This window comes from Neolamprologus brichardi, chromosome 7 (assembly GCF_056152115.1).
Source record: "Neolamprologus brichardi isolate AB-2024 chromosome 7, ASM5615211v1, whole genome shotgun sequence".
NCBI classification, from domain to species: domain Eukaryota; kingdom Metazoa; phylum Chordata; class Actinopteri; order Cichliformes; family Cichlidae; genus Neolamprologus; species Neolamprologus brichardi.
The window spans coordinates 12,797,773-12,821,035 of record NC_142110.1 but is presented as its reverse complement, the minus strand read 5'-3'; the positions used below and the strand labels follow the sequence as shown (position 1 = coordinate 12,821,035).

The 23,263-nt window shown below is 39.8% G+C and overlaps 2 protein-coding genes across 3 annotated transcripts; one reads left to right on the top strand and one right to left on the bottom strand.

Moving 5' to 3' along the window:
• Nucleotides 1-125: 125 nt before the first annotated feature.
• Nucleotides 126-13,759, bottom strand: alpk3a (alpha kinase 3a). 2 transcript variants are annotated; one of them, XM_006789350.3, is made up of 15 exons: nucleotides 13,359-13,759; nucleotides 12,776-13,046; nucleotides 12,320-12,352; nucleotides 11,831-11,952; nucleotides 11,310-11,427; nucleotides 9,886-11,221; nucleotides 4,254-6,600; nucleotides 3,718-3,865; nucleotides 3,042-3,169; nucleotides 2,902-2,937; nucleotides 2,536-2,810; nucleotides 2,353-2,441; nucleotides 2,026-2,243; nucleotides 1,871-1,919; nucleotides 126-1,782 (listed from the first exon to the last, which is right to left on the bottom strand). In XM_006789350.3, exons 2-15 carry the CDS (start codon nucleotides 12,901-12,903, stop codon nucleotides 1,440-1,442), a joined length of 5,370 nt encoding a protein of 1,789 aa, XP_006789413.2. In that variant the 5' UTR covers nucleotides 12,904-13,046; nucleotides 13,359-13,759; the 3' UTR covers nucleotides 126-1,439. The 2 variants fall into 2 exon arrangements, with proteins under 2 accessions (XP_006789413.2, XP_006789414.2); XM_006789351.3 differs by lacking the exon at nucleotides 12,320-12,352.
• Nucleotides 13,760-14,798: 1,039 nt separating this feature from the next.
• Nucleotides 14,799-22,994, top strand: malt3 (MALT paracaspase 3). Its single transcript, XM_006789352.3, has 15 exons — nucleotides 14,799-14,896; nucleotides 15,074-15,162; nucleotides 15,286-15,413; nucleotides 15,513-15,651; nucleotides 15,736-15,911; nucleotides 16,046-16,142; nucleotides 16,634-16,669; nucleotides 16,791-16,994; nucleotides 17,547-17,724; nucleotides 17,844-17,918; nucleotides 18,086-18,213; nucleotides 19,469-19,618; nucleotides 20,629-20,783; nucleotides 21,394-21,510; nucleotides 21,593-22,994. Exons 2-15 carry the CDS (start codon nucleotides 15,126-15,128, stop codon nucleotides 21,914-21,916), a joined length of 1,944 nt encoding a protein of 647 aa, XP_006789415.2. The 5' UTR covers nucleotides 14,799-14,896; nucleotides 15,074-15,125; the 3' UTR covers nucleotides 21,917-22,994.
• Nucleotides 22,995-23,263: the final 269 nt, after the last annotated feature.

The following is a 23,263-nucleotide window of genomic DNA, read 5'->3' as shown; positions in this document are numbered from 1 at the left end:
TATATATACGTGTATATATATATATATATATATATATATATATATATATATATATATATATATATATATATATATATATATATGTTAACTACTATAAAACATGGAAATAAAACTCATGACTGGACTTGTTTTACATATTTATTTCTTTAGAAAAGCAGACACAGTGTGACATACCAAAGACACATTTATTCATTCACTCAGTCATTCACTCGCACCCTCACTCATTTATTATTGTTCTTCATGTTACTTTGCATATGTACTCCATGTATTTATGTACACATTATGTATTATTATTTTGTTTTTTTCCCCCACATATTCAATTTAAAATATTTCCGTGTTTTCTTTTCCTTCATCTATAAGGTTTCATGCAGTTAGTGAATACACAAATGACACCAGCTGACATGTACTAGTTTGGACTCTCCTGAATATCCTTATTAATCATTAATCAAAACACAAATTCCCAAAGCTTTCTTTTCACACAGGTTTGGTGTTATTTGTAGGAGAGAACTGACCTCTGTTGGACTTTAACCAAGAATACAAAGTTAATGTGATAACTGAGCAGGTTTTCATCCTTATCGTCTCCAAATGTCCTGCTGGCCTCGTGCAAAATAAGAATAAAAAGGTTATGTTAATGAAGCCTCTGCCTAATACTGACCAGCGGTACACTCCCAAAACAGCTCTTTTCTTTGAGATAAAGTACAGTTTTCCCATCTAAAATGTGAAAATAATAGAAAGTGACTGGAAAAACAACAATCAGTCACAATAACTAAAAAAAAAAGCCAAAAACAAAGTGCACACAAACATTTTTTATCTAAAAATGGTGCTGTTAATCCACAGCATGAGCTCAACTTTGCTGTGAAGAAAGTTTAAATACTAGCAATAAATATTAACCCAGAAATGAGCGCACCTTTTACTTGATACACATTCTGTACATGACGCGAACATGCAGCATCTACGTATAATACTTATAATACATTTTAGATAGCGAGTGAAACATACATGCAGCGTGGCCATGTACATTTTATACACGACATTTAAATGAAAACACCTTAATGCTGACATCTCCTGTTGGCTTATTTGGCAAATATTGCTTGGAGAGTTGTTTGTCCACTCATAGAGCTGATAATACTCTGAGGCAGGTGTTCAAAGATTTTTAGAAAAGCTGTGTCAGTTCAGTGATTCCTCTTCTATAAAAGTAGAAAAGCAGACTATGAGGTTTAAAAATCGCTGTGCCCGTCATGCCAAACATTCTCACAAACCTTTTAACTACACTGAGGATGGACGTCTCCTCACAGGGGGCAGATATTCACAATAAGTTTTTACCACGTCAAGCTGACAAATGACTCTTTTTCTCTTGCCGCCTTTGATAACTGGAAAGTAACACTTAATGCTAAACCAATAAAAGCAATGAGATATTGCTAGAACAAAAGCCCTTTTTCCTACCTTTTTTCAACAGTGGCATCAGTAATTTCTGCTGGCTTTGGTTTTGCACTTGATTTATTGTCCTCTGTCTCCTGACCCTTTCTAGTCACCTTTGGGCTAGAATTAGCTTTTCTAGCAATTTGAGGGCTGTGTCCTTTTCGCTGGAGCTGTGGGCTGGTAGACCCCGCTTTGCGGTTGAGCAGAGGGCTTTTTGAGCCCTTCGCTTTGGCGGGCTGCTGCAGACTGTCCATAGTCTTAAGCGGGCGCAGGCCAAGAAGCCCGCAGTAGTAGTTGCATTGATGGAGTGTCAGGAACTGGTTGAACACCTCAGGTGAGCCACACTCAGTTAATCCTTGGTATCTGAAGAACAAAGGGAGGCGGGGGGGTTATTGCAGCTATTTAGCAGCAAACAAACAATAATTTTGCATGTAGGGACTGCGATACAAACCCTTTTGACTTGGTGACAACTCTCACGTTTGTAATCTTTGTTTCAACACCTAGAAAAAATAAAAAAAACAAGCCATAGAGAATCTTTAATGGTCATGATCCCGCTAATATTCACTTTAAATGATTGCCTTCATGATTATTTTATGTGTGGCGTACCCTCGAGCTGAGTGACCAACAAATTGCCATGTGTCCACTGATGGATCCAGTGCTGGAAGCTGCAGCATTTCTGCTCTATCTCAGAAATCTTTTGCATAACCAGTTTCCCTTTAGCATCCATTGTGCAATACTTAAGGAATAAACCAGTAAGATCAGCCTCCACTGTGGCATACGGCACAGAATTTGCTGGCCGGTACATCAAATAGCGAGGAATCACTCTGTGGGCAACATGAAGTAACAGTGGGATGATCACAAGCAGTAATATACTGTGTATAGTATAATTTTAATGGATTTAATTATCAGAACAAAAATATATATGTTGCTTACTCTAGTGAAGGCCCAAAGGTTTCAATAACTCTTGCTTCAGCTGAGAAGATTTTGCAGTATTCTCGAATCATGTTTTGGACTTTGCATTCCTAGAAAACAGAGATTTAAAAAAAATAAATAAATAAAGCAGAAGGAAGCACCATATATACTAAAATTTAAGTTAAGTTCCTCAGTGAAACTCACGTGCTTAGTAATTTCTAGATTTCTCTCTGCAAGGTTGCTCTCCTGTTTGGTCCCATAAGCGATGGGGCTTTGAACTTTAATAATACAAGTGCTTCCGGACTCAAAGACGGGATCCAGGCCATAGATGACCTTCACCTGGCTGGCTTTGTGCATGCAGCCCTCCCCAAGGTGCAACCTCTCTGTCATGATCCGACCAAAGTACTTGTCACCCCAAGTGCCAGAGTCGACCAAGCCTTTGGTGAACAGGAGCGGGGTCATCTCTATCTCTTCTCCAACTGAAGCAAAAACAGAGTTACTCTGGGAATCCAGTTAAAAATAGTGTATAAACAAAGGCTCAGATGCATATAGTGTTTAACCAAAAAGTACCTTCCAAATCATCTTTTAGCAGTATTTCAGACATAACTGTAAGAGAGAAAACAGACAAAACCTTGAATAAATTGAATTTAATATTAGTAAAACACTCTAAATTTCAATTTAGATTTTTTTCTATACATGCTGTTTCTTACTGTCTATACTGAGGAGGAAGTCAGTACTGTCCGTCCCGTATTCATTAGTGATCGTGCAGCCATATACACCACAGTCTTGGTTGGACGCGAGAACAATTGCCAGTGCTACTTGGCTTTCATCTCCTCCACTTGAGCATAAAATGAGAAAAAAATAAAGAAAAAAAAATCCAAACAATCACGAACGCATTCAATCGAGAGACTCCAATTCCCCAACAACCCACAAGATGTCACTGTGAGACAGATGCTCGTGCTGTGCGGCAGCAGACTGCTGACACAGCAACCGTTAGCACATATATATAGACTTTTAATGCACCCTGGAGACGGGAAAAATATTGTGTCAGGTTACAGTTTCTGTGTCTAGCCAGAGATTCACCTCTCTGTGTCACAGCTGTGGGGTTCACAGTCACATGAGCTGGACATCTTTTGCAGTGAGAATATGAGAATGACAGAAGACCATGGGATGCACTCAGGCTCAAATAAATCCTGCTTATCCTTGAAGCATTATTGTTTCATATTTGGAACCCGCCCATTTGTCATTTTGGCTGGAAATCCTCAGAATAATAGCAATGGCAAAGGTGAAAAGTAGCTCTTTTAATACCTAAAACAAATTGAACATGTGATTTTACAGATAGGTAGGGTGGTTATGACCATAAAATGAGTAAAGGTGAAAACTAACCTTCTTTTCACCTCTAGAATTTCTTCCTCATCTCTGTACCACTTAATGGTGGAGTCGCCGAGCACGTTAAAGAACTGGCACCAAAGCTTCAGGTGTCCAGAGGCATCTGGGAATGGCTCTCCCCGCATCTTACGGATAACCTGCGGAGCTGGTGATGCATGGAAAGGAGAGTCGAGCTCATGTGATGTTTCTTGTTCCTTAAGTGGCAGTTTATTTCACATTTTTTGCACTGATGATACTTCTCTCAAAATATATAATTTATATCAAATTATATATTTTGAGAGAAGTATGAAAACAAGGAAATTAGACAGTCCACTGTGATTTAACAGATAATTGCTTGTAACTCCATAGAGGCTAATTATCCATCCATCCATCCATTTGTCTCCACTTATCCAATCCATGGTTATGGGGGAAAGCTGGACAGGTTGCCTCATTATTTATTTATATTCCACGCATGTACTTAGTTAATATGATAAAAAAAAAAAACCTCTTCATTTCATAATACCTTTGCTAAATTAAACAAAAGAAAACTTTACCTTTCAAAGGGTCTATCTTTTTTTCAGCAGGTTTCTCTTCTCGTTTGGTGCTTGTCGGCTCTTCTGTGGGAGTCTCCCCCACGACTTTGGGCACCTCCAAGGTGGACTTTCGGCGATTCAGCAGCGGGGAGCGTCTCTCGATAGGTGGGGTTTTTTGAGCCTGCAGTAACGATGCCCTGCGGGCCTGGCTGGGTGACATGTAACTCAAGATCCCTTGAGTATCTAGTGCTAGTGTCCCATCTATGTCTTCTTTAGGTTTTGGGATGAAGATTTTGCGACGAGCTCCAGAGGCCAACTCCTCAGGCGTGGCAGAGCGTATGAGAGTTAGACTGTCTCTGCGTTTCATTCGGGGACTGCTTTCACAGGAAAGGGATGATGTTGGTGTAGACCCTCCGCTTAGATCTTCAGCTGCCGCAGCCTCGTTGTCTGAGTCTGCAGCAGCTTTGGATATTAATTTGCGGAGACTAGCTGGACTTGTCGGGGGCTTGGAGCTGAGTCTCTCAACAGAAAATCTGTTTTTCTGGGGATCTTCAACTGACACTGAATTCTCTGTCTTGGCATCTTTGAGGGATTTGGGTTTCAAAGTTTCAGGGACAAGGACGTCCACTGTTGTTTTGCTGAATAACGAAACACTGTCACCGACTTTTGGTTTCAGAGCTTCATATAGCACAGTGGGAGTGTTCTCTTTGACACTTCTTTCGTCAAAGTTAGGTCTTCTATTTTGAGCACTTTCAGGCTTCACAGCCTCATTTTTGTCACTGTCATTCTTTGTTCCGCTTTGCGTGTCAGCTGAAGTTTCCATTTCTGTCGGCTCAGTGTAAGTGGGCAGGCTGAATTGTGGTAGATCGCTTTCATGACAAGTGACAGAAATTGGTGGTACCACAAACAAAGGCCCCTTTGGAGTTTCAACAGCCTGCTTTGTGTCTGACACATGGTTGTTTAAACATGCATCACCCTCCTTATCATCAGTGAATGAAACATTTATAACAGGAATTATTGCATAGCTCATCTGAGGGGGCCCTTCTCTCCCTTCCACGTCTGTCTTGCAGTCTAATTGTGCAACATCTTCTACTTTCTCCGTAGGTGAAATGTGATCATCTTTCTGCATACCTTTCTGCGTGGGCAACAAGTCAGAAGCAGGAGTTGCATCATGTTTTTGCAAATTGCTTGACTCTGGCTTGTCTAGGGCCAAAATAGTTAGTGGCAAAGTAGACTCTTTGAGCTCAGCCTCCATTATTTCAATTTTGGGGATTAGAAATTGCTCACTTGGGCTCAGATCTGGCACATTTGGTTTACTATCAGGGATGTCTTCAATAGTAGATATCTGGATTGCTGGAATATTCTCTGAATGCACACCACTCCAGCCACTCCCACTCACGTTTTGATATGCAGTATTATTCTGTTCCTCCATTTGCTTTATCTTTGATTGAATCGGCTCTTCTGCGTTCACTGGAGTCCGCTTTTCTGTCTCCGCTTCAACCTGTAAACTCTCATTCTTCACTTCAGCGCTCTCCACTTCTAAACACACTTGCTCCTGTGTTTTTAGACTGTCACACAGATTATTATGTCCTTCTTTCTCTAAAATAGAATTTGCCGCTTTGTTTTGCTCATATCTTCCCCCGCTTCTTGTAAAACCAGAGCTTGAACTTTGTGTAGCACTAACATCGCCGACTTCTGTGATTTCCTGTGACCTAGTACGAGTGGGTTTATGTTGCATTTTTAGGTCAACCTTGTCTAAACTCTCAGGGAGTGTAGTGGGCGGAAATCCTGTATTCATTTCCTGAATCAGTGAAGTACATTTGGTCTCCTCTTTTAGACAGTGTGTCTCTGCACTGAATGATTCCACACCAGGAAAGTATGAAAGCACCTGATCAGGCTTTTTAGATTCGCACGCCTCTATTTGGCTTTCCAGAGAAGATGTTGACAATTTAGTCATCTCAGATCCGTTTATACCTGAAAATCCATGCTTCTTTGATTTCACTTCAGCTTTCTCTTCCTCATGTAACTCATTAGAAGAGCTAGCCTCCTCCATGTCAACTTCACCTTGCTTCCCCTCTTCTTGCAAAGTTTCAGTGGGCGTTTCTCCAGGACTGTGGCTTTCCGCTGCTGAGACGATGCTGGGAGGGGGAGTCCAGCATTCTCCCAAGCTGGTGAGGGTGGGCGTTGGGGTGCCCCCTTCTTTATCAGCCAAGTCTTGGGTCTGTGGCAAGGCAGACTTATCATCCTCTGGAACAGACTCATCTTTCTCAGCCTGCTGATTACGCTGCGGTGAATCTAGCTCTTGCTCAGTGACGTGAACCTCTTTCATAACCGAGAGCACCTCAGTGTCTTTATCTTTAAAGTCAGCCTGATTGAAAATAGAAAAATCATCGTAATGGCATTTTCAAGTATAAGTCACAGTCAAAGTCACATTTATTTATATAGCACATTTAAAACAACACCTGTTGACCAAGGTGCTGTACATGTATTATGTATGTTATGTTATGTTTCAGAACTCACTCTAAAGATGCATTATGTCGCATGCTATGGATGCAAATATTTTTACCACTTTCATTTACTAGTTATAGAGGAACTGTATGTGTTTCGGTCTCAAGTGTTTGTTTTTTTTCTTGTTTTTAAGAATCTTGTTAAAGCGAATTTACACCTCTAACTTGTGACTATGTGTCATATTTAGATTCTGACGAGTTTTTGTGCCATGAATTACAAAACAACTACAGGAAATCTGAATATTCGTAACTTTTTTGACCGGTCGGCTTCTTTTAGACACATTTTTTTTTAAACTGCCTACAATGTGCAAGACATTTGTGAGGGTCCACTAAAATTGTTAAAAAAAAATGTTATTCTTTCCTTTGGAGCTTTAACTGATTAACATTTTACGCCAACCTTCACTAACCTTCTGGATGAAACACTTCAAAGTTATGAAGTGAAATTCCACTGGCTTTGAAAGTGCACTTGTTTTGCTCTGAGGTTGACTGATAAACAGGGGAATTCCCGCATAAGCTGACATTAATGTGCAGTTTACACAAAAGTATTTGCTAGGTGGTGTGACCAGTCACACATGCCAGATAGAAATCTAATGTAAATATTGGGTAGCCTCAAGCCTCAACAATAGCTGATAATTTAAAAAAGAATAGAATTTGACTCTGAAGAGCAAAAGTCCTAATTAGAAAGCAGAGATCACAGAGTGGTCAAGCTTTGAGTTACATAAAAAAGTGTTATTAGTTTCCTTTTGGTTTTGTTCCGCTTAGAGCGCTTTTTCCCCCTCTGTCCTCATCATTAAAATGTATACATAGCTGTAAAGCAACCACGTCATGCCTCGTGACAATAAGTGTGGCCAGCAGTGACTGCCAAAAAAAAAAAAGAAGTTGCAGCTTTCGATGGAAGGGAACTGGAGTCGCATTCAAATTAAAGCTGAAGCTATTTGTACCCATTGTGTACACTGTGTGTTAAAAAAAGGTCACAATCATGTGAGAAAAGATTGTTCAGATAATAGTTACAACTTCCTCTCATTATTCATTTAAAGAGCCTTGTACCTAACCACAACATAGCAAAGGTACAGTTGTAGTTCCACATTATGGATATGCAATCACTCAGCAGGTGGATGTTTAAACATAGTTACTTCAGTTCCCTTTTCCACATATCATTGTGCACCGCTTGGACAGTAATGCTACGTTACAATTAACAAAAACACACACAGGAAAATTTATGAATACAACAACAAACATTTGTTTGCATTAAACCAGAATCTGAAACCGAAGAAGTTGTAATTACTTAGCTATTAATACTTAGTGCCATTTTAATGCGGCTCATAATACCCATATAAGGCTTCTTAAGTTATCACATATTATCCCATAAATATTCCCCTTCTTCTCAAGCAAACAATACATTTAAAAAATGCACAGAAAAACAAAAGCTGAATAAATATGAGATTAAAAAGTGCAACTAAAACTATGTAACTGTCACGGTCCTGGGTCGGTGACCCAGTGTTTTGAGTTTCTTGTGTCTCTGAGTTTTTGTATTATGATCTTAGTTCTCTTTGTTGCCCCAGTTTATTCTTTAGTCTAGTGTCTTAGTTTGGCTTTCTTGTATTCTCTTTAGTTTTTTGAGTATTTAGTTAGCCACCCTCTGTGTCTCCCTGTTATTGTTCTCTGTGTTTCTTAGTTGCTCTGTCTCCCCTAGTCAAGTCTGCGTCTATGTTACATTTCCTGTTTTACTTTGAAGGTCTGTGTCCTACGTGAATGTACTGAGTTTCGCTTCCCTTGGGTCTCGTTATGTCCGATTTCTCCCAGCTGTGCTCCCCTTCTGTGTCTCATTCCCCTCGTTAATTCCCACTGGATTTAAGCCCTGTGTTTCTCTGTGTCAGTGTTGCGATCTCCCTCATGCTGAGTGTTTCTCTCTGCGGCTCTTGTTAGATTCTTCTCAGTTTAGGTTTTGTAGATGTTCTTTGTTCAGCAATAAAAGCTGCCCTTTTGAGTTCAATCCTGTTTCTAGTGAGTTTGCGCTTGGGTCCAATTTCTGCCTGTACACAGCCAAAACATGACAGTAACACCTTTTTCTAGTCTGAAACCTTTAAAGGTAACAGTGTAATGCTTATTGGGTAATTTCAGGTAAATATCAATACACTTGTGCTACATATTTAACTGTGTAACTGATAAGACAAACTACTAATGAAAAACTTCACTTAAAATCAAAGAATTGTGTTGTGATCAGTTTAAGGCTGCTTGCTGTAAAGGCCAAAGGTCAAACACATAGACTATATCAGTTTAAAAACACATTTCTAACATACATGTAGCTATTCGACAAGTTGGACAGTGAGATGACAGAAGTGCTGCCTTCCTCTCTCTTGTCTCGATGAGGAAAGGGTTTATTTTGAGGTATGGGGGGCAGTGAGGAATGTGTCCCTTCCTTTCATGCCGAGACCTGCCGCCGGACTCACTCTACTACCGCTGAACCTCTTTAAAGCAAAGCCCTGTTTGTAATGTGAGACCCGCATCTGACATTCAGGTTTCATCATGATCTCTGACGCACTCCCCATTCACCACAGCCAACATGCGAAACCCAACATGCAGCCTATCTTACAGTGCAGATGCACAACATCCCTCGCCCCTGCATGTAACTAGTGAAATGCATCTTAAGCTTCCCTGTTTCTCCCACAGTGGTTTATCTTTGCAGCAAAACAGTTGTGTCACACCCTTATGCTGACTCACTCCTAAAAGTTGCTGATCACTAATATTATGCGTGTTTTTAACTGTCTAGAGACTCGTGATTACAACATCTAATCATCGTTTTTGCTTCTTTACCACTTCTAAAAGCTTTGTGTATAAATCTGATTGAAAACTGAAAGTTGATTTTTTTTCAAGGATGTTAAAAAAACTTAAAAACTGATACAATTTTGTTCTATAGTGAAATCTTAATCATCTTATCTAGGTGTTAATTTTTAGTACAACTCACTGATACTTTATTTGGAGATGAAATAACCACGATCAGACACTCACACAAAGACACTTCTTTCCCTCTAATTTTCTTTCTAACGATTTTTGTGTGTGAGGAAGTTCATTTTGTGCTCAACTTGTGCTATTTTGTATTACACAAGTGGATCTAACGTGCTGCTGTGGAAGACCCCTGTACATACCTCTGTGACAAATTGAAGCCTGGGCAGTGGCACTTCTTCACCTGCGATGCTGCTCTCCATCCCCATGGCTTCCACGGCATCCTCACTTTCTGTCACACTCGGACTTGTGGACTCCACTTGTGGCAGTTCATGTGATGGTGGCAGGGCCGAGTGTTGTGCATGGTCTTCATACTTAAATGTATCTGGCTCTACCGACGGTGGCTCGTGTTCTGTAGCCACGGTAGTTTCTGAAGGCTCTTTGGGTTTATCCATTTCCATAGGCGCGGCTTCCTCTGTAGGAGGTTTGGACATGTCTGGACTGTGTTCTGCTTGCAGCTGAAATGATGGTGGCATTTCTGGTTCAGGAGCCTCCACTGAGTGCTCAAAATCAGCCTCTTCATTCTCAGTGTGACCATGAGTGCTTTTCTTACTCTTACCAAAGAAGAAGTCTTTGACTGAGTGGAGCATAGAGGAGATGGAGGTCTGGATGTGGTGGTGGTCGTGATCCTTATGGCCCTTGCTGTGATGTTTGATGTCTGGGCCATGTTTGCCATGGGCTGCTGTGTGCGACACCTGGGGTTGCCTTTCTCTTTCTTTTTCCCTTCTGATGGCCAGTTCTTCCTCTCTTCTTTTCTCTTTTTCATATTCCTCCTGTAGAGCTTTTTCTTGTTCTTCTCTCTTTTTTTGCAGCTCCTCTTCCTCCTTCTCTTTCTCTTGATTGTCGCACAAAACAGCTTCTTCCACTTCTTTATCTTTCTCGGCTTGAGATGAATTCTGTTTTTCCTCCACAGCCTGGGACTGAAGAGTCTCTGCCAAAAACTGTGCCAAACTGATTCCTCCATCATAACAGTTTTCACCTCCAACTCCCATCATATGGCTTCGGCTACTATTAATTCCAGCATCTACACCATTTGACATCTTTATTCTTTTAGTGGCCAACGTCTCGTCTGATGGACCTGTCTCGTCCTCAAGACCTCTGTCCCGGGATGCCAAAGAAGCTGTTTCCTCATTTTCTGAGCTAATTCCATTAGGTTCTGCAGTAGCTCCCAGTTCCTCTATAGCCTCAGACTCTTTGGCTACTTCCCTCTCCTCTGGTGGTGGGACAGCCCGTTTCCTCTGAGGGTGTTCTGGACTAATCAGTGGTTTCGCTTTCTGAACATTTTCTTTATTCTCCATCTTGGTCTGCTCCTCTGCATCTTTTCTCTTCTTCTCTGCTTTTTGTTTCAGCTTAGCAAAGAAGCGCTGGTGGATTTTGTACTCATTCATGGTGCCAACCTCCAAAACACCAGAGCAGGAGACAATACCTTTGCTGTTGCTGGCTGAGACTTGGTAGATGGCTGCATCGTCTACTGTGCAGCTAGAAACAGAAGCTCTTGTTAATGTCATTAAAACAAACAAAGAGCTACCTCTCTGCAGTATGATTAATCCAAGCCTGTCTTACATACTTGTAAATATGAAGGGTATGAGTTTTTCCATTTCGACGAATTTCATATTTCGGGAGTCCACAGTAGCGATCCATTTCCATATCGTCTTTATACCACTTTAGTTCTGGAGCTGGGTAACCTGACATGGAAATTATATAATGAACACCTTTCCTCTGGCTCGTAAACATTACACTCCCTGTGCTACACTTTGCTGTTAATGTGCAACAGCTAAATTTCTCATGTATTAAAAATAATGACATGCTTAACAAAACACAGTGTGGAAGCCTTCACTTGAATGTATTTTGGTTATTGCATCATGTGGGCCCAACCATCTAGCTTGCTGAGGCCCAGAAAATCTTGAAAAACGAGCTCAAAATTAAGCTGTGCTGAAAAAGTAATACAGGAAGAAGTGCTGCCTTCGAAGCAAAATCCTTTGTTTTCATATTAGTCACATCCTGCCACTTCACACCCAGCTCAGTCTGAGAGGTTTCAGTTATTCCGGCAAACAACAGGACACAGACGCTACCTTGACGTAAGCCTACCTGTTACCACACAGGTGAATTTCACATTGCAGTTCTCTGAGACTGCCTTTGACTTTAAGGTGGTCTCGAAAGATGGCTGTATGTCCTCAGTCAGCTGAGCCATGACACTGCATAACGTGCTCCTGAAAGGAATTGCTGATCCATTAGAAAGACAGCTTCTTGCTTCAAATAGAAATAGTGGATACTTTTACAATTGATCTCAGTTAATCAGGTGAACCCTTTCATCTTTAACTAGTAGGCTCCAATTACTTTTTTTTTTTAAATTTTTAAATTAAAACAACAGGAAAGGATGTTAATGGGAATTTCTGGTAGTGACATGGATGTCAAAGGTTGACACAAACTTGTGAGATGTCAAGCAAAACAAACTTGCCAACCCAGCAGTGAAACCAATGTTGGTCAGTCAAAACTTGTGTGGGTTTCATTCGTGGAGAAAACCAGTTTTTGCAGTTAAGATGTTAGTGGGTAGAAGTGTTTTAAAATAGAGATTACCTCGCCGGCCTGTAGTGAGAATACCTTGAATAGCTATTCAGAGAGGAGGCAAACGAAGCAACGGCAGTGATTAATTAGGGTCTGCGTATTGGGACTCTACCCCAGTAAAATTGTTTCACAGCTGTCCTCCTCCTTCAGTTTATAGATAATGCACATGCAATTATTTGTGTGATATATGTGATTTTATCTGAAAACTTAAGGGGTTGTGTTTAATTTGGCAAACTTCATCTAATGGGTCTAGTTTGATCATGTGTTATACCAGTTAACTGACATAAAAGATACAAAGTTTATTATATTTTATGATTTTTTTTATTCGACCTGCCAGACCAAGACTCTTTTTCTTGACCACTGTGCACTTTATATCTTCCTCTTGTATCAATCTGTATCAATACAATATCAATCTGCTTCACCAACATGCTCTACAAACACATAAAGAATACAGATAAGACTGTCTACCTGTTTTCAGGCCGGACATTTGAGAGGTAAGTATTGCGGCCATTGAAAGATGGAGCCTCGTCTTCACTGAAGCTGCTTGTCCTCCCATTGCCAGAAAAAGATCGAGTCATCGGCCTTCTAGAAGTCATTGTCCACTATGGTAGCGCACCAAAAACGTACAATCCGAGATAGCTGAGATAAATCACCCAGGCTACAAAAGCACTCTGCTTTCACATCCACAGCTTTCCAAGATCAAGGCTCAGATTAAATGTTGCTGTCCATGCAGAAGCTCCTGGAGAAGATAAAAGAAACACTTCAGAATTACAACAAAACCTGTTGGTTGTTAATTAAAGAAAGCAAACGACACACTCTGTGTTATTTACCCATACAAAACTCAAACACACATTTCAGCCCTAGTGCTTGTCCTTTCTGACCAAGCAAAGCAATTGCATTGGAGCAAGTTATAAATAGGATCATGCTATCGGGTTGTGAAAGCGGTGTTAGTGGTCAAACACAAACCTAAGAGAAGTTATTTACTTGTATGTCTTAGGAATACAAGAGATGTCTTTCTTGTTCACGGCAAAACTCTAAATTTCCAACTTACCATTAAGATGTTGTCAGTGTTACTTTGGAGCCAGAGTCTGTGAAGAAATTCTCTGTAACCTCCTATCATAGACATGCATGTGTTGCCAGAGGGGCCCTATTTATAGCAGGCCCACAAATAGGTTCAAGAGCACATCAGATTTTCCGAAACTAGACTTTAGACTTTAGCAAAGAAATCTACAAACAAACTGAATTCAGATCAAAATGTTAGCCATTTAACCTAGAACACATTTGCCTCAAATCTGTCTTTTCATTAACAGTCACAATGCAAAAATCTCACTGCAGTGTTTGGATCTGGCTCAACAAGCTGGAAAAACTTAACCATCTTGGTGAGACACTCTTGTGGATTATATGTTGAGTCGATTCATGATGTAGCTGATAACAGCCAATGGCCTAAGTCCAATGCTTTGCTCAGGAGTTCATAAAGGACAGCCCCTCTACCCCCCACCCCACCAACACACATATACACTTTGTATTGCAACACATGGTTAAATCACATTGACCTCCTTGTTGCTCATATGGCCTAAGGGAGAAAAAGGCTTACAAAACCTGCACTTTGATTTAATAATGTTAGGAAGGAAGGAATAGCTGTTGATGACTCATTTTTAAAACATTAAAATTACTCTTAAGAATGCTACATTTTACTCTTTCCTCTCAAATGTCTGTCTCTGTTCTCTGTGGGGTTTTTTCCCCCCATCACATTTTATTACATTTATATAAAATGTAGCATTAACAAACAAATATCCCAAAATCAAGCCAGTATATGTATTAAAACCTAATGCCCCTTTAAAAAAAAAATAGAACATAGGCATTCAATCATACACTTTATTGTGTACTTTACAAAAATAAAACCACATATTATAGATTAGTAAACATATTGTTGGAATATGTTGTAATTAAATGCTTATAAACAGCCAATAAGCGTTCGTGGTCGACCATAATATCTACTGAAACATATAAAGAGACATTTTGAACACGTTGTATTGCAGATTTGCGCAAGGTTTTTGAAGCTTGCTTGTCTTCAACGTGACATTTTTTGTTCGCGTTGCACCACGAACAGACATCTAGTAAAGTTTGAGTTTGCCTAACTAACTAACTAGAACTGAAAAACACCGTTTTACTTTGCTGCTCTCCAGACTCTGACCTCAGACAGTGATTATGCATCAGTTGAAAAGGGCCAGATTGCTCATTACCGTAATGCCAGAAAAAGAAGTTTGGCTTTTAATTTAAATAATTTACATCGCTCTAACAGGCACAGACATGCTGTTTTTTGTTTCTTAAGTGTACGATATGCTTCAGTATTATAACTAAAAGGAGACTTGGGTTTGTTTTTAGAATGATATGGATTGGGCTTTACTGCTTCGTTGTAAAGGTGCTCCAGTACTACAGACATAACGGTAATGTGTGCGTGCGCCTTCTCGTTCCGGGAAAGGGAGGAAGAGTTCGGGCTATATATTTGAAGTTATGAAGCCTGAGAACAGGAAAACATATTCTGGCCGAGGCGTGACAGCTTCTCAACTAGTCCGAGGGAGACGGCAGGTATGCAGTAAAACACGTAATATTTACGCTCATATTAAACACCTACTGACTCAGTTAGGACGTTTTTCAATATATCCTGGAGTTTTTGTACGGTTAACAGCTGACCTGACTAGAAATGAGAGGTTAAATACATCGTTTTCCTTTTCATGCCATTCATTTGGAGTTTCTTTTCTGTAGGTGAGGATATTATAGGCAGTGATTTTCTTCGGCAGAAGAAGAAAATGCACAGATGACTGGATCCTTCCCCAAGCACACAATGATCAGTGGTATGTTTTAATCTCACCACCAGCACTGTTTCACTAGTGTTATTTTTTCCAGCGAAACAGAACTAAGTTTGGTTTTATGAAACTAAGGTTGTCGCTTTTTTGTTTTGTTTTTTTCCTCACTAGAAATTGTGATAGTGCGTCCTCCTGTCTCTGTGTGTGTACCTGTGAACCATAAGGTGACTCTGAGTGTCCGTGCTCAGGGCACAGGCATCCTCAACTACCAATGGTTTACAGATGGTGCAAAAAAAGAAGTATGTGAATTTAACTTTCAAGAAGTTAGTTTTCAAGCACTCTTGTTGGATTTGGTGTGAAAATGACCGTTTGTTGCTGTCAATGATTTCCTCCCTAAGGTACCTAATGGCACTCTAGCTGATCTGACCATCAGAGCTCAACAAACTCAGCTCTATGTGTGCCGAGTGAATGACCAGCACTATAAATGTGTGTTCAGCAACTGGGTGAAGGTCAAGGTGTTGGACATTGATAAATCAGGTAAATCATCATGCTGGTTGCATGTCATTTTTGTCATATAGATGCAGTTTTCATTTCAACCCGCCTTTTTCTTTGAATCGTCAGGCTTGCCCATAGACTGGCAAGGTGAGCCTCACATTGCCACCAACCCCAAGCCGCAAAAGATTCAACTAGGTACAAAACTTGCTCTACAATGCGCTGCCTTTGGTGTCCCAGCTCCTTCCTACCAGTGGTACAGAAATGGACAGCCACTGCTGGACATGAAAAACGGTACACTGCAGGTAAGGAGGAACGGTGGTGAAGATGGAGTGTTTACTACTTACCTGTGATCCCACTGTGTAATTCATTAAACAATGTAGTTAATCTTTCACTTTTGGTACAGAGACACGAACAATGTGATTTATTATATTTGCAGATTGAGCACGCGAAAGCTGAACACAGTGGAACATACCTGTGCTCGCTATCTAACACACTAGGAGAGAGGTGGACTGAGCCCGTCGATGTTGACATTGGTAAGCTGAAAGTGAAACCTAAAACAAAAATTAGTACAGTGATACCTGTCTTATCCCAGTTTCAGCACTGTATTCTTTCCCATTCCTTTACTTTCTCTATTACTAATAAAAGGTGTCAAGGAGAAAAATAAATGCTTCACACTCATTTCATTCCACTGGTTTAGCTCTAAGGCACTAAGTTGTTTCCATTATGCTGGAGGTACTTTCCCATTTCTACAGACTAAAAAGGAAGTTGTTCTCCAAATAGTGCTGGGCTCGAGCCTTATACACAAAACAGGAAAGTGATGTAAAGTGAAACTAGTTCTTGAAGCGATTCTCCTGTTTATAACTTACTTGGAATAAAAGTGACTTTCACAGAGAATACTATTGAATCTTTGAGTTCTATTGTTCTCTATATGCTCCCCAGACAGAAATGCTACCTAAGGTCAGTTTTTTGTTTAACATGAACTGATTTTGTGCTTCTTTTTTCTTTTTTTAATCACAATCTCTAGTGAAGAGTGATCAACCTCCTCCAGCAGCGCTCACAGGTAAAGTTTAATGGAAAGAAACATTTTGTCATTTGATGTGTGGAGAGGAAAACTGTCAGAGTGTTTGAGAATTTTCTTGTGTTGGAGTGATTTTTGAATCAGACATTGAACTTTCTTGCAGCCACCGATAAGGTCGCCTTACTTATTGGCAACTTGAATTACTCCAACCACCCGGCCTTGATGGCACCCGTCATGGATGTTCATGAGCTCGGCAACCTCCTGCGGCAGCTTGGCTTCAGAGTCGTTTCCTTGCTGGATCTGACCAGGGAGGAGATGCTTACTGCTATTGAGAAGTTCATTCATCTCCTTGACAAAGGCGTTTACGGTGAGCGTTATAATTTTTTTTCCTGCCTATTTCTTTTCGAAAAAGCTTTTGTCATTAGCTGAATTTCAGTATTCAGCTGCTGTTCTTAGAAAATGCTGATACTATTATTTAGAGGTTTATGTGGCACCTAAAGCACTGTAACTTCCTTCGTCATATTCCGTGGTTCTTATCTTGTGATCAATGTTAGATCACGGCTGTATGACTTCATACGTATGTGGGACGATGTGGCTATTTCCACGTGCTTGTTAAATAACTCGTTCTTTCTATGTTTTACTGTTCCACTTGTAACAGCGTGTTAGTGTTTTAAAAAAAATAAAAAAGTGTTGGTGTCAATAGCTACTATTATTGGCGCAGTTTGGAGCTGTGAGGTGATATTATCTGCTGCTATTCTCTCTTTCTGTTGTTAATAATGAAACAGATGTGATTAGAAGTCAGGCATCTTTATGATGATGTGTTACCTCCTCAGATTGACTGTCATGTATTCCAGGACTGCAGAATTACTGCAGCACTTTTGTTATTGCCGTACTAATCAGATGTGTATTCTCTCTACAGGCCTTTTCTACTATGCGGGCCATGGTTATGAGCATGCGGGAAGGAATTACTTGGTGTCCGTCGATGCTCCGCAACCGTACGGAACCGAAAACTGTGTCTGTGTGCAGAGGATCATGCTCAGCATGCAGGAAAGGCAGACTGCACTGAGTGTAATCCTGCTGGACACCTGTAGAAAATGGTAAGTGCAATAATTAATTTCTGCACTGAGCCGATATCTGGATATGTAAATTTTCTTTGTAAAAGCTCAGTTAACATGACATAGATTTGTTATTTGTGTAACTTCATTTCACTCTGTAGGTACAACCAGGGTTCCTTACTATCTGCCATCAAGCCACTGGCACCCAGCGGGAACACAGTTTACGGTTATGCCACGTATGTAGTAATAATTGTTTTGTATTCAACTGCAAATGGGGGGGGGGAAATCAATTAATTGATTTCATGTGCAGCTTGTTTTTGGTTTATAGCATAAAATTTTAGAAAGTCACGGTTGTAGAAAGTCATGCAAAATAAAAATAACCCCTCTCCTTTAATTATTACAGGTGCGAAGATGCTGAAGCATTCGAGGTCCAGGACGGGGGCAAGAGTACTGGGATCTTTACAAAGTACTTGAACAAGCACATCCTGCAAGCTGAGAAAGTCACGCATGTTTTAGAGAAGGTTTCAGAGGGTAAGAGTTAAATTGGAAAATTAAGAATGGGGTTTTTACTTTGTTTACATGATGATTCATTTCCAAAAGGCCTAATATAAAGGGCTGCTATAACAATAGAAATGGCTTTGACTGAGTGAGACATTAATGTGGCTGACACCAAAATCATTTGTTTCATTTTTAAGAAAACCATACATATCAATTAAAAATGTACATTTCCTTCTTTTTGTTTCTGTTCAGTTTATTAGGGATATAAACACATAATTCAGTAGGCTGACAGTTACATCACCGAGGGGAACAGGTTGCCCTTTGGTATACACCACAGACAACTTTTGGAATCGCTTGTATCTCATTTTAATGTTGTTTACTCGGGTCCTGTAAGTAAAGCGATGACTGTGCCGACGAAGGGAAGCTGTTCAGTGTGTTTGTCAGTTTGATGGGCCCCCGGTAGAAGAAATTTTCAAAATGCCATTAGCATGTGACCTCATTCTTTGGAAATTCACACTGTTGGATAGAGAAGAGCAAGAAACCTGAGAGCTGCAGAGTGCAAGACAGCTGCTCTGCAGTTTGGGCGCTCCCTGCCACTGCTCTCATGGGCTCACTAACAAATTAGACTTACCAGAACAGGACATCCTGATGACAGCCCTGTCTCTGTGTGTGAAAATATTTAAATGAATAAGTGTGGTGTTGGATATGAAAATTGTTCCTTTTTTTTTTTTTTTTTTTTTTTTTTTTTTTTAAATTTGTGAGCCTCTTTAAGCCTCTCGTTTGGTTGTTTGTGTTATAGCAATAACCCTCTCATTAAAGGAGTGTACTCGCTTTATTCAGATGACAACTCTAAATCTGTGTCCTATTCTGTGAGCATAGTTTTAGTTCTCCCTGAATATTCCCCCATTTAGTCCTATTAATGACTTTTGTTTTGCATGCTTGACATCTTGTGAATAGGGGTTTTTCCCAAAACTCGTGTCATCAGTAACAGTGAATTTTAAAAATGCCTTTTTTTAAATATCCCAGAGTTCCTCAAATACAACCATGAGATTCTGATGAATCTCTCATATTTTTTTCTGAAACATTCCTCACTCACTGCTGTCCTAAGATGAACAGAGCACTAGGACGATTGGAAGGTTACCAAAGTTTTTAAGCAGTGCTGATTTTCTTAAAGTTGTTTAAACAGGACAGAGTTAAAGGAAGGAGCCAAAAAAAATGCTAAAAACGTGTGTAGCTGCTGTATTTCATTGTATTTACCTCCATCTGAACCCCTCCTTTTCTCCACCAGATCTGGGCAGAGATCCTCTAATCACAGGCAAACAGGCGGTGGAGATCAAACACACATTGAAGGAACCACGATCCCTTGCAGATCCAGTTCGAACCACCGGCCACACAAAAGAGCTTCACCTGCGAGACGCCTGCTGGAGACAAGCAAATGGTGAGATGGGAGAACATTTTTCTTTCTTTTTCTTTTTTTGTCTTTATCGATGTTACTGCTGGTGACAGAATATGTGCAAATATGCTTTATTTTCCTCTGAAGCAAAACAAATTAACATGCGGCCATGTCGCAGTCTTTAATAAACTGCACAAGCCATGATAGAAACAAAAAAAAATACTCTTTGTCGCAGTCGGTGTTTTTCACGGTCAAACATATCTGTTCCTCTAGTTTTTCCACTTTTTTGTAAATTCCCTGACGTCCATTCTGATATTTCAGCAATCCTCCTCCAGGGATTTGCTGACATTTGACAGAACTTCTATCGAGGCCATAATTGTTAGTCTCATGCTGATGAATTCAAAAAAAGTAGCTGGAAATGTACAAGAAGGAAGCGACTGTGCCGAACGAGCCAGTAACAATAGCGGCTGCGGGCTGCGTTGACCCGACGTGCTGTTAGTTACATCGGAGGTGTTTGCGGTCATGACGTAGATTTCTCTCGCTGAAGCATAAATCCCCACAAAGCGAGTGAGTGTACTGTTTAACCTTTTTCTCACCTCCTACTCAACAATGTGTGACAAACTAAATCTGCACACTGTGGTTTAATATTTTTTCAGCATAATTCATAATTCCGTTTGATTAATGCAAAGAGGGAAATGGTTTATTTTACACTGTGCATTTCCCCCTTTGATGGAAGGAAGTCTGTTTTGACAACTCAGACTTCCTCGTATTTTCTTTTTACACATTTGCTCAAACTGAATCTTGATATTGTGGGTTAATCTAAGAACTCTTCCTAGATGGAAGATAAAAGTCTGTGGCTTCTTGAGATAAATGAGTTGCTGAAAGTCCTAATTTTGTCATGGGCTCTGCAAAATCCTCCTTAATCCTAAATAGCATCATGATTAAAAAAAGAAAGAAAAAAAGATAGAAATGTCGAATAAGTTTTGGAACATGTTTTTATGCATGCTTTTTCCCTTCTATTTAAAAAACATAAAACGTTTCACATCTGCTTTCAGAGCTACCACAGAAGAAGCGGCTGATGTTTCTTTGCAGAGTAGAAGTGGAAGTCAGCTTCTCAGCTTTGTACTCTAATGTTCTCGTAGCTTTTGCCACTGTAAAGACCACAGGCCCCCATACCCAGGACTGCGTGGTCACACTAAGCAGTATACCTGTAAGTATTTCTTATTTTCCACTTCACTGTCAGACTTTTTCACCAAATTTGGCTATCCGAACAAGCCTAAGTAGGCCCTGGAGTACAAAGGCAGGGGGATTGTTAATGGCAGTATGACTAAATTGCAATACACTGAAATGCCACTGTTACATAACTGCTTTTGATTTTTGGCAAACGCCTATCAGTAAACTCAGGATTTGGATAAAATTCTCAGCTTGTCCCTACACGACAAATTCCACATGGCTCATGGTAAAATGCTCGTCAGTTTCCACTAGACAAAATGGATTTCTCAATGATGACCATTCACACCCACATTTCACATGTGTGAGGAAGTTCTGCCCATATATAGGCTTCCAGCATGCTGCACCCGCAGACAAATCAGGAAGCAGTAATGGTTATGAGCAGCACTGCTCTTGTGAAATAATTCTGTCAGTTTGGCTGACTTTGACTCTTGTGTAATCCTGACATCTAGTGGCTGATTTTTGAATGTGATACTGCACTTATTAGCAACGATTCAGTGCCAAACCACTGTAAATACAGCTGTTTATTTATATTGATGAAGATGGTTTACATATATAATAATAACATTATTTGTGCTTTTAATCCTCAGACGATGGAAGACATATTTTCCAGGTCTGGCAGGTCAGAGGAGATGGACTCACTACTACTTATGAATAATGTTAGCCCAGACTGTACTCTGAGGCTCTGTGCTCTTCAGAAGCTCAAGGTATGTCTCTGTATGTCTATACTAATACCTTTCTCTAATAGTGTTTACTCCTTGCAATAATTGTTTTGGTTTTTTTTTTTAGGAGTCGATGGTCATAAAGGTGGATCTACACTATACTCACAGAGACAGTAAACTGCGTCAGACAGAAAGCCAGCAGGTGGACATAGGAAAGCCTCTCGTGGCTTCCTGCAAGCTGTACAGGAGGAATCATGGAGCAGCAGGCAGGACACGAGAAGGCGCTTTTGCTAAAAGCATGGGCAACATCGCTAGCAGCAATCCCCCGCTGCATCAGACTGGGTCATGCCGCCCTTTCACTAGAAAGGCGGTGTGTGCTGCTAAAATTCCTGTTACGTGGAGCAATGAACCTGAAGAGAATGACGAGAACGACTTCAGCTGTCCACATTAAAACTTTCTGGTACTACTTTTGTAAATACTGGTTGGAAATCTCTTGTTTTGTTTACAGTTGCTGTAAACATGTTTGTACTTGTCTATGAATGATGATGATAATTAATGTATAAGTGAGTAAGTGATTGAGGTTTGTTTTTTGTCTTACCAGCCTTCAGCTGTTAGATTAGTAGCCACAATAACACTGTAAGCTGATTTTCATCATAAATTATATGCTTAGAAAACATTAATTGTATATAACACTTTTTTCAATGGCAAGCTGGCTGGCCTAAATTATTAAATGAAGACAATACTGTCAGTAATTTATCTAATGAAGAATACTACATTGATCACTTTTTTTTAAAAACAAACAAACAAGCAATTTATTATATCAATATGTTTTGCTGTTGAACTTTAAAATCTACATTTTAATTGTTTTGGGGTTGTTGTTTTTTTTGTTTGTTTTTCTCAAGGAGCATTTTCACAGTGATGCTTAATTCAAGTTTGTAGAATAAATTAAAATATGTCAGTTTTAACTTCGCTAGTACTGGGTTGGGCCGTCTTTTGCCTTTGGATTGTCTAAATTCTTCATGGCATTAATTCAATAAGGTGCTCAAAACATTCAGTTAAAATCTGTTGTCTATCTTAAGTTTTAAACCTAACGTACATTATCAGATTGCTGTGGGTTGCATTATTCGATATATTACTGTGCAAAAGTCTCAAGCCACCCCTCAGGGATATGGGTCCTTTGATTTATTGGAAAATGGAAATACAGCAAATAAGACGAAAACAGAGTTTGTTCAATTCTGTTGAGCTCGAAAGACAATATTTGCTATGATCACCTTTATTCATCGAAAAAATTCTGAACTGTCTTAGGCAGCTTTCTTGTAATTTCTTTAGGTAGTCTTCAGGAATAGTTCTCCAGGCTTCTTGAAGAACATTCAAAGCTCTTCTTTCAATGTTGACTGCCTTTTGTTTTATTCCAGGTATGCTTTTACTGTATTGGCAGTGCTTTTAAGTTCACTGTCATTCTGAAAAACATCAGACATTTGCCAGAAGCTACTGCATGTTGAATCAAAATCCAACTGCACTCTTCTGCGTTTATGATTTCATCAACTTTGTTTTTTTCTGATTTTTTTTTTCATATTTCTTAAGAACATGAGTTTGAGATACTGCTCATCTGCCATGTTTTTGTTTTGCTTTTTAAGCTCACCACTTCTGCCTTTGTCCTTCACTTTTTCAGTTTCCTCTTTTTAAAATTTTAGTGCAGCCATAAGCCAAGTTTTCAGCTGTCAGGTTTCTGCAGATTCTGGTAAAGAAATGGGAATAAATTATGTGTTTTTACAACAGGCTGCTAGAAACAGCTTAA